Here is a 12,049-nt window from a genome sequence, read left to right on the forward strand (position 1 = left end):
GCTTTAATTCATATGCTTGTTGGAAGATTTTGTTATTTAGTTTGTGACTCTGTTGCTGCCAAAGTAATTTGTCGAAGTAGTGCTAGCTAACAATTTACTAGCTAGCTAACGTTTACAACGGTAGCTAATATTAACTTGGAATTTGGGTTTATTTTTTATTTGACTTTTACATATATTAATTTTAGATGTAAAGTAAACAGAGTTTGGTCAAGTAAGGCTCATACAACTGGGATGCTGATGTTCCACATAGCAATCGTTACCGCTGTTTGCTAATTTGTTAAGGTTACCGTTAGCTAGCAGTGAAAACTTTCTGTACTTGGGCACCAAGGTCAAAATGGTCTGAGAGCTCAAATGTTGGAACCGTTTGTCTCTTCTTATATGATAAAATAGACATTTTCCATGACTAAAACTGGCATTGTGTCATGCTGCACGAAATTGAGAAGCTAATTAAGGAGCCTGTACTGTTGACGACGGCACAGTATGACAAATATTTAATTGCAGTCTCGTTTCAGGCTAAAATGGCAGAAAGTCATCTAAATTATCAAGTCATCACGACAGCAGCAGTATTGCATATACAGATTTGCTTTATTTTTGTTAAATATCATGACGTGATGCGAGTTAAGTTTGAATTGGGTGCATGAAGGCAGCATCCGTCGTCTCCCACCCCCTCTCTCTCTTCTCTCGCTGTGCTGACAGGTACTTTAGGCTTGTGGCTTTCTGCAGACTTCAGCTTAGGTGTCGACAGCAACTCAAGCTGAGCCGATTGAAACTTTGCAGCAAACAGAACAACGTGCCAAGAAGACGGCATTATAATCAGTACTCCGGCCGGGATCCCCTGCACATCTACTCTGCGAAATATCTCTGCAAGTGCGCAGTAGTGATCGGCATCGCCCGTGTGTCTGTGTCGCCCTGCAAGTCTCAAAGTAAGGCTTAATTTTTACCTAAATCATGGAGACTATACTGTGTATTAACACTTATTAGCAAAAGAAATACATCAATGCAGCAAAATATATAAAGAACATGACAGGATGCACAATTTACTTCCACATGATTTGATGCCCAGTTAAACAAGACAGAAACATTTAAGGCATTTATTTTTTAATAAAATTAAAGCAATCATGTTTTTTCACTACCTAAATTACTTTGGAATTATATTGTTGTACTTCTGTGATTTTAAAATAGATATATAATATTGGCCCCGTCAGTTATGATTCAGGCTGGAATTGCATGATGCCTACTTTAACTGTGCAGTGTCTATGATTATGTGGCTTTATTAATTCTATCCTATAGGGATTCAGACATGCTAAGAAATTGTTTAAAAAAAAAGGTATATCTCCTTTGTTGGGGGCCACCTATACTGGACGACCTCCATAGCTCTCCATAGATGCTTCTAAGATGTTTGTAAGTCTATAGTATGCCTATATTCAGAAGCTAGGCAGCTCTCCTTAGGAATGCCCTTACCTCAGAGCTGAGTCATGCAAATTGTACCTCCCTACTCTTTCTCCCATCTCATATCCCTCAGCTGTTATCACCAGAATACAATAATTTAATCTTATATATAAGTGAGTTTTTTTCAAACATTTATTCAGAAGTGCCTTTCTCTTTAAAAACTGTCAAATAAATAAACTTTATTTTTGATGCTAAACTTTGATGCTAAGTCTTTCCACAAGTTTAAAGACATGTAAAATGATACAGTACATTGCCATTCAAGTGATGACTAGTTGCAACTGTTTGTGCATGTCTGCAATGATGTTTTATAGGGGAACAAACACTGATGCAGAAACATGTTCCTCTCAGCTCCTGAAAATATTTTGGCAATCCAACTGTGAATGTGTATAAACCCACTAAACCAGTTTTTAATGTTTATAATCTCAATCCAGAAAAAATTTAATTTTGATTATTACTGTCAGGCTAGTGATTTACAAGTAATATTGGAGTATATTGGTACAGAGAATGCACTTTCACTGGAAATTGTATGATTTCATGATATTAAATTACACATCAGAAGTATTTTTCAGTTTTCCCCAGGTTTTGTAAAAGGACCTTAGAGACACTTGTATTATATACCCAATAAATTGGGGAAACTAGCTTCTAAGCACATTTGAATCAGCTTGGAACCAGAACCTGTAATGAAATACAACCTACTGGAGGCAAAACCTAGACCACACTAAGAGTGCTGACATCACTGTGCAGTGTGATTGAAAACTCCTCTGCCTACAGCATAGATATAGTGAAATTCATCTAGTATTTTATACAAATAAGATGTTTGCTGCTGTGTTTCTACGTAATTGCAAGCCCAGCCATGTTTTATATGTGTGTGTGTCCCAGCTCACACATGTGCACCAAATGTTGGTTGCTGTGAAGTGGCTTTAACTCTTAAACCTTATGAGAGTAAACTATTGTATAAATAAAGAGAATAAATGCAAAGGAAGATAGAAGTTGGTATAATAAGAGATGTGTAGAAATGGCAGAACAAAAGAGGAAGTGAAAAAGAGGGGAGATTAAACACAATAGAGAAGTGGTTAAAAAATAGAGCATTCTTGTAAAAAATGAAGGTTAGAAATAATTAGGTATGAAATTAAAGTAAGTAAAGTAAAGCAAGAAAATTGAGTGTTGGACAGGTGTGTATTGATTTAAGGGTTGTATCAGGAAGCATGAGGAGAAAAGAAAAAACATAGATTTGGATTATGATAAGAAGATAAGCAAAGTCAAATCTGCAGTCACTTGGTGTCTACACTGGGTGAAATGTGTTCCTCTAGCTGCTTCTTTAGTTACTCCAACCTGCAGGTAAACACATTCAGACATCTTCAGACATGTTCTCCAACCACAGGGAGAAAATTATATTCCACCTCTGTCAAATATTGCTCACATTTAGAGGTGTGAATATAATAGTTCAGGAGAGTAATGTGCTATTTTCCTGCCTCATTGTTGTACCCATGTCAAGTTTTATACTGAACATAGAACAGCAAAAATAGACTTTGTTGAAAAGTTAGACGGGGCTGAAAAGCAAAGTCACTGCAAGTCACATGGGCTATCCATCATTCAAAGTTTCTTGGGGAGATAAACCCATAACATTTTGTATGAGGAGTCAGGTCTATTTTTGCTGTCTCAAACAGCAGTGCAGCTTAAAGCAGCTGAGTTTTGCAAGTAATAGCTGCCTGCAACTATATTTTTTCCCTCTTTAATTGGAAAAGACATTTTATGTGTAACGCTTGCACATTCAACTCAGTTGCAAATGTCGGTGTGTAAGTTTACAGTAAATACTGCTTTGAAGAACTAGAAACCTTGCTAAATCTTATATGGCAGTCAAACCTGAGTCGGCAGCCCATCATGGTTGAAAGAAGGTGACTAATAGAAGGATCACTGAATTTTATAATGGCATACACCTGAGTGATTTACTGTGTTTAATTTAGAGCTATCATATCATGACCAATGTCTGATGCACTTAATGTGAAATACACTCAGTGGGATGACTTAATCCTCATCTGGCAGTTACAGTCAAATCATGCTATATGGTCATTTTGTGATATTGGTTTCCAGCTAATTGTGATCTTTGACTTATTTTTGGCATGTACTGAATGTGAAACACAGATAGAACTTGTGGTGCATGACTTTGCTTGATATGGATTGTTAATTTCTGTATTTGATTTCTTGGTATAGCTTTAGTTTATCTTTTAAACATCAAATTGAAAGCTACATTTTTTCACCTGGAATCACCACAGTTGCCTGGTTCTCTAACTAAGTGAAGGTGTCTTATCTTTCCTGAATGGCTTTCTGTATTTGAAATAATCAAACATTGTGCTGTCTGGCTCAGTAAAGGGAACTGGAATTGGCTGGGTGATGATGCTGTTGTTGTTATTTTTGCAGCTTAATGCAGTTGGTTAGATTGTGTCAGTCTAATGTGATTGGCAAAAACGGATGCCCTTGGACTATAAAAGGCAGCCAATACAGGCATTAGAGAGTGACTGAGTATGAGGGAAATTGTCCTCTAATGCTGTCTTGGCTGCTCTGGACCTTGGATTCGTTTTTTGTCATTGTTGCTGCGGTATTTAGTTAGCATTTGGTAGACAATTCTGTAAGTGGGATGCAGGGGTAGATCTATTTATATACTGTAAAAAAATAGATTCTGTGATGACGCTCTAGAGAAATGTGATCATGGGAAACGTTTGAGGTCAAACCAACAGGGAGAAGAGAGGGAGGTTGCTATGAACCGGACAGGAAGAAGAAGCCTCTTGGGAAAGAGTACGGGTTCAGTTTTCTTGATGGTGAACTTGTTTGGTGGTTCTGCTGGGAATACTTCTCAATGCTCGCTTCTTTCCTGCTCATCAGTGCTGACCTCTTTTCAACTCTCTCATCCAGTATTGGAAATGCAAGCATGTGGTTTTCATTGTAAACAAAGAGGAAACGTGCGAGTATTGTTACAAAATTAAAAATAAAACATATCCCCAAGAGTTACACATGATTAAACCTGACCTCTTTGACCCGTTGGTGGCATCTCTACTTTGTTGTTACAAGGACAACCAGTGTTTTTAACTCAGAAAAGGAAATCTGACATTGCAAGTACATGCAACAATGCACGGACCTCCTCTGTTTTTCTAGCGTCTATTTTCTAGCTAACCTTGAACTTTTTTCTTCCACTGAGTCTGAAAATCCAATACTGAAATTGCTTGTCTGGAAATGCTTTGTGATCTTCCAAGCCATGTGGCTTGTAGAAATTTTACAAGAGAAACTCTGCTCTGCTCTCAGTCTGTTCAGTAGTCAGTGTTTCTCAGTTGTTACGTGGATCATCTGGCTCAAAGATGCTTAGAAAGGTCTTGATATCTAGAGCTGTAGACAGACAGGGTGTGCCCAACACCTTCATTTTTATCCTTGCCTTGCACAAGCTTTTATTTTAACCTACATCATTAAAGTGGCAAGGCTTGATAGCATCTTTTGGTAGCCATATGCTGGGCGCTGTTACTAACGCCTTTTTCTCACTCTAGTAAAAATAGGCAATTTGGCACATTGATTGTAAATCCAGGCCATAACACTACTATACTAACAGAATATACAATAATGTTTTACAAGTGCATTACTAAATAGTGTGCTTTCAATGCTTGTGAGTATTTATAAAAACATAATCTCTGAGCTCTGATTTTAAACATAATCATATAAACCATTGTACTGGATTTCTAGTGAGGACATTGTAACACAAAGCAATACTTGCTGACATGATATTTTATATTGTTGTATAGAGGGGTTTACCTGCCTGTACACAAACTTCTTTAAGCTTTTTGTTAAACCTCCAAAAATGACATTTTTTTGCATTTCAGCAACACAAGAATGTAAGAATAGCCAATATTCTTGATTTTTAATTAATCAGTTAAAAGACATCTTTCACCCAGTTTCTAGTATACTACTACACTACTATAGTAATCCAAATGTATCTGTTTAAGATAAACATTATTGCACAATGCCGAAGATATATGTGAAGAGAACAAGCAGCTAAAGCTAAATTGTCATTTATCTAATTTCATTCATGTGTGTGGCGACTATGATCTCTAGTATGGTATATGTATATTGTATTTACAGTGTATAAGCTCAAGCTCACTCAGAGTCAGACATAAAGGTCATTCATTCTCTCAAACGACCTCCATTCTCCATTAGGTTAAACTGGAAATGGTGTTAGGCACTTACAGGAGTCCATACTGTATGAATGACTTCTCCTCTCTATTCTACATGATAGCACACTCATAGATTAGATGAATATGATTGAAAGAGGGTGTGTGTGTGTTTGTGTGTGTGTGTGCGTGTGTGTGTGTGTGTGTGTGTGTGTGTGTGTGTGTGTGTGTGTGTGTGTGTGTGTGTGTGTGTGTGTGTGTGTGTGTGTGTGTGTGTGAGAGAGAGACGACATCTACATGCCTGTGACATCACTTAATGTAATTGGGTGGGGTGTGGGGCTCGATGCCCTCCTAAGGCATCCTGTCTTTTACAGCAACATGTCGTCACACACATACATGCATAAACCTGATGACACCCAATACATGTGTGTGTGTGTGCTTTGCCAGTCAGAAAACATAATACACGAAGGGCACAATGACACCAACAACAAGCGAACGATGAAAGAACCTGACAATGCAGGTACTCTTATTCAGCAGAGAAAGTCATTATTGCTTTCATTGATAGAAATTAGTTTTATATTGATCTAGAACAACATTATTTCCATATAAATCAGATCTTTTCCCTTTCTTAAGGGTTGCATATTACGATATATTTTCGGAGAATATCAATGGTGTAATGGGCCAGCAATATTACTTAATATACAGTATCTGCCTACAGTAAGACGATGTAATTTTTTGTATCAGATCTTATAATTTGGCTTATATTGTGACACCTATTGCTATACTGTGGTCAATAAATCAAGAGCTAAACTTATTAGATTTTGATACAATTTTAGTTATTTATGAATAATAATATCACATATAAAAAAAAATATCTAAGGATTTGGATGAATCAACTGTGGTAGAATGCACCCTGGACCTCCTCTTTTTGTGTTTGCTTCAATGCAGACTTTTTTACCTCTGTGTAGTGTGCTTAAACGCCACATCGACCCCTTCCATCAATCCATTAGCTGTACCCACTTATCCTATAAGGGGTTGCTGAGGTGCTGGAACCGATTCCAGCTGACACTGGGCGAGAGTACGCCCTGGACAGTTAATCATTCTATCTCAGGGCTTTGACCTCTTCTATCAAGTTTTATTCTGTCTTCAAAGACAGAACATTGTCATTTGAGGAAACTCAGCATACTTGGAAAATGTTCTCAGTCCCAAAGGCACAGCAGAGAAAGATTGTAAATAATTGATATGATGTACTGTCTTCACCAGTGGTTCCTTGTTTTTTCTGTTCTGTTTGGCTGTGATCTGTTCTCTACTGTTTGTCTGCAGATACAATTTAGCCTGAAACTTCAACACTAGCGAGGTTTCAGCTCCTTCCCAACCTAAATTCTGCATACAGTATATTTATCACATGTCATCATTTAGCCAAGTTTTACTTTTGTTGAGCAGGGTTTCTTCTTTATTTCCAGTATCAAGTTCCAGTATTTTCTGAACATTCTGTTTAATGTTTTGTGGCTCTATCTCGAGTTGACTGGCAGCAAAGATACAGACAGAGTTTTGGCGTCAGCCTTCTGTCATGCCATCAACACCCATGGGTGATTACGGCATTGGAGTGTCTGCTAATCGCCTTTAAGGCTGATAAAGAAAAAGACTTGAGAATTGCTTTGTGGTGGAAATTTAATGTTTAGTACTTCTTGTGCAGATGTTATGTCTCTATTTCTTTTCCGTTTTAATTTAATTACATTATATGTAGTAATTGCATAGGACATTAAAGAATATATGTATAAATAAATAAATGTATACAATTTGTAGTTTTTGTTTCCACTCTATATTAAATGAATCTTTTATTCTGTTCTCTGTTGTTCTCTTTTTCAGGTTCCCCCTGAAAGAAGAAAGTGTGAGAATAATTGAGTGTGTACATCTGTGTAGATGTCTCTATGTGTGTATGTGTCACTATGAAGCACCAGTCTATCTCCCGATGGCTCAGCCAGTTGGGACTGCCGCAATACTGCACAGCGTTGGAACAGGAATATGATGGTGTAGAGGTAATACCACAACATACACAAAAAGATGTTTCTAGCTTCCAGTTTCTGAGACTGTTGAGACAGTAGTACTCAAAATATAATAATGAATATTAAATACTCGGGGTGTAAGAAATGATGAATATCCCAATATTATGATTTGTGATACTGTATTCATTTTCAGTAACAGGTTACTTGCAGATTTGTGGCAGTGGTTTGTTTTGTGTTGTGTTTAAACTAAATGGATGCTCTGATTGAATTAAAAAACACGAGTTTGCGTCATCCACTTTAGCAAGAAGATTCTTTGGAGAATCTGTAGTATTAATAATACATCAGGTGTAAAAAGGGACATCCAGCACAGTTTAAAAATGCTTTTCTTGTGCATGAGGTGACAACTTAGCATGTTTGTTTTAGAGTGGCATTTCATTAAATAATTGATGAAATCATGTTATATAAGAAAATGTCTCTATTTTGGGAAACCCAGAATAGTTGTCATTAAGAACGATTCCCTCAGACATCTAATAAAACTTCATCACAGGCCTATTAGACTGAATGGACAGTGATGTGGAGGCTCTAATCATTAACCTTCTTCACTGTAAATGTTATACAGCCATTGGCTAATAGATGGGATTGATTAGCCAGTAAGACAGGAATCATTCCATTACATTTACCCGGAAAACATTGGCATGAATTGTAAAAGCATAATAGTTAAGAAGATTAAGGTGAAAGTGGTAAGGACAAACTTACAAGGTGATAACAAGGTGAGACAAAGACAAACAGTGTCCTTTCATTGTAAGTTGAAGTCAAGGCACCTGCGTGGGCCCAGGTCCTTCTGTTTGTGAGGGTAATCAGTACACCGGGCAGAACCGTGGTAGGCAGCAGTTAGACTGAAGATGCTGTGTGAATTATTCTCTCACAATTTCAACACTAAGTGAGTTTTAGAGCTTTATCTTTAGATAGGTTGTCTAATAAACGGTACAAGTATAAAGCTCTTGACTAGAGCTCCTGGAAGTTAATTTACTGTTTCTTGTCTCTGTACAGTCATTACAGCTTTTTTGACCACAGCCTCGTGCTCACCCCCTCCTGACCATCTACCATGCATAATGAGCTCAGCAAAGCTTTCTTAACCTTGCCCTGAATATAACAACAATATGTGGCTCAGTGCCTCCTAGCAATCCAGTCTTCTTGTTACCACAGCACTCACTGTGGTAAAACCAACTCAGTCAACATCATCAACACTAACAACAGCTACAAGCACGTAGTGTCCCAAGCATCTCCTAACTAGTTTATTATTTCAGAATAGTGGTCTGTATGTGTGTTTATACTCCACTGACCCTGACTTTCAAAAGTTTAAGATGAGTCATCAAACCACTAACCCAAAAGTGTGCTTCCTATGGTTGAGTTGGTGGGGTAACTTCCTGTCTATCTACAAAATTTCCCACCAGCGATTACACTCAAAGCCACACTGAATGTACAGCTTTTCGTTAGTGGGAATAATGTTCTTTTTTGCAGCCCCACCTTATAATTTACTTCTCATTGTAAGCAGACAAGCATGATTTTTCATTTTCTTATTGACTTATAGTGTAACAGAGAATCATTATAAACATAGATGTAAAATCATGATGATGACCTAAAGGAGGCCAAAGAGCTATAGATCCATGTTTAATATAAAAAAAATATGAATAAATGACAATTTTTTAAAAACATTTTTTTATATTTAATTTTGATCTGCAGCTTTTTAGCCTCCTTCTGCTCATCATCACGATTTTAAATCTGTGTTTAATCATTTAAATAACAAAAAATTCCAGATTACAACTACACGGTGGGGTGTGTCTAAAACAGTGCCTTCATCTCTTCTGTCGTTTCGTTCACTTTCACCTTCATCATTGCAACAACATTCACACGGGCAAAGCCAACATTCACAACTGCTGTATCAACTTTTCACAGGACTGGTATGAGAGTTCATATTGTTGTTCAGCTCTGCATGATCTGGAAAAGAAAGAAAAAAGAAAACATGTCAACTTGCTGGTGGGCACAAGGGAGATGAGATACAGGGAGGTGGGGGTAGATCTAGAGATAGGCTAGGCTTGTGATATTGGCATGACTTGTGCAGCCATGTTTTATTATACACACACACACACACGACTAACACACACAGAGGGGGTATGTGTTAGTCGTGTCAACATGAGCAGAACTAATTTACCTCCATTTTCTCTAACATGCTAACATTCTAATACTGAGCTGTCTAGACCTGTTAAACTGCAATGACTGACTCTGTGTGTGCATGCAAGTGTGCCTTTGAATCCCTTTGCCATAGTTTCTTTTCTGCAAATTTTTGCGCATGTGTGTTTGCATGTACTTGTCTTTATTTTTTTGTGGACAAATTTTGTTCAAATGCTATTCTTTTGAGGACATTTTGGTCTTGTGAGGACATTTTTAGCAAGTCAGACACTCAAAACTGTGTGTGTGTGTGTGTGTGTGTGTGTGTGTGTGTGTGTGTGTGTGTGTGTGTGTGTGTGTGTGTGTGTGTGTGTGTGTGTGTGTGTGTGTGCATACATATGTGTATGTGGGAGACTGTGTTTGTTTGTGTTTGTGTGCAATTAGATACAGTCGAAAAGAAGAAAAAGTATGTGAACCACATTCATTTGTCATAAAATGTGATCCGATCTTCATTTAAATCAAGAGTATTAACAAATATAATGTACCTAAAGTAATAACACAAAGAAAATCTGTCTATCTTCTCTTTATTGAGAATGACCATAGAACCCTCATAGTGCTGGAGTCTTATTAAGCAAATTAGTTTGGATGTGTGGACTAGAGTCAAAGTGGAAAAAAAACAAACAAACTTTTTGAGTTTACTCAGCACAAGAAGAATATTCTTATGTGAGCCATGTCTTGCCAAAAGGAGCTTTCAGAGGATCTACGATCAAGAATTGTTGATTTATATTAAGCTGGAAAGGTTTTCAAAGTGATGTTAAATAACCACCAGTTATTAATTTCAAGGGTTTACATACTTTTTAATATCACTATAAGATTTTTATGGTTGTTCTCAATAAAGACATTCAAGATCATATTTTTTTTGTCATTACATTACATTATATTTGTGAATACTCTTGACTTAAATGAAGATCAGATCACATTTTATGACAAATTAATGCAGAGAACAATGAAATTCCAAAAGATTTACATACTTTTTCTTGCCACTGTATGTTTGTTGTGTGGTTGTGACTGTGTATAACTTCTTACTTACATTATTTACTTATATTAGTTAAATGTGACTTAAAGTAATTCTGTGTGAGTTTGCCCACAGTTTAGTCTAAATAGGGCAGTGTTTGTGATAAACTAGGAGAACGGTCGTATTGTTGGGAAATCAAAACAACAAGGTCTTGGTTTGCACTGGGAGTGCCCTGTGATGACAGTGTGTGTCGTTTGCATGTGTGTGTTTTTTTTGTTTTTGTTGTTCCATTACTGTACGTAGTTGAAGTCTGGTTCAAAGACTTTGTGGCCTCCCCTCAGTGGGCTATTTCAATGGTCCTTTATGTTAATGCCATAGTGTGGGATGAAGTGAGGCAGAGTGTATTTGTTTGTGTGTTTAAGACAGTCTGTAATGACAGGAGAAGGATGAGGGGAGGAGACGGCACACTTATGGATGATGGGTCACCAGTGGTCTTAGTGCTTTTCTTTTGTTCTGCTGAGGGTCACCAAGTTGTTTAGATAGTGTGCGTTACCGGAATTATACCAGACAAAACAGTGTAACTCAACATGTTAGTAAAATGTACTACTTGTCTACTAGTTTATACAGCAATTAGCCCAACACAATAAAAAGAAGAACACATTTCATTAATTTTTGTAATTTGGGACTCATATGACATTATTTTATTCATACTGATGTTGTTTGAGGATGCGTTGTAAAGTAAATATTAGTAAAAACAGAGTAACATCAGTTCCTTTCCACCAGGTTGCACTTGTCAAAAAAGACAGAACAACATGAGGGAAAGAACAGGACAGGGAAAGGAAGAAAGGAAAGAAAGGTGAGACAGTGCTGACCAAAGTAGCAACCCTGGAAATATTTTGGTCGTCTATCAGTGTTAAACTCTCATCTCAGTGAGATTGACCACCTAACAGTGGTGAAAGTCAGGGTTGAAGGTTAAGGTTTTCTCTGCAGCCTGGGTCATAAGGTCAGAAATCCTTGTCTCATTTTTCTGGCATGACTTTAATGTGAAAGGGAATCTGGTTATATCATGTTAACTGGAGTCTGTAATCATGACATAAATTTATGTTTTTATGACTATAAGACTAAACAGGCAGCTGTACAGACACATCGATTCCCTTTTTATTAATATGACTTCCGTTTTAAAGTGGAAATCAAACAAACTTGCAGTTGAATTCCTTGTCTGATACATGTCATCCCAGGTTTTGTTCTTGAGAAATATA

The 12,049-nt window shown here is 37.2% G+C and overlaps 1 protein-coding gene across 1 annotated transcript in view; it reads left to right on the forward strand.

Moving 5' to 3' along the window:
- Positions 1–12,049, forward strand: part of bcar3 (BCAR3 adaptor protein, NSP family member) — a 58,026-nt gene that overhangs the window by 139 nt on the left and 45,838 nt on the right. Inside the window, exons 2-3 of the mRNA XM_026346476.1 lie at positions 697–923; positions 7,470–7,639. Of these exons, the coding sequence (XP_026202261.1) occupies positions 7,532–7,639 (108 nt within the window). The 5' untranslated portion in view covers positions 697–923; positions 7,470–7,531. The remainder of the gene's footprint in view (positions 1–696; positions 924–7,469; positions 7,640–12,049) is intronic.

The sequence above is a fragment of the Anabas testudineus genome, chromosome 4, assembly GCF_900324465.2.
Source record: "Anabas testudineus chromosome 4, fAnaTes1.2, whole genome shotgun sequence".
Classification (NCBI taxonomy): Eukaryota; Metazoa; Chordata; class Actinopteri; order Anabantiformes; family Anabantidae; genus Anabas; species Anabas testudineus.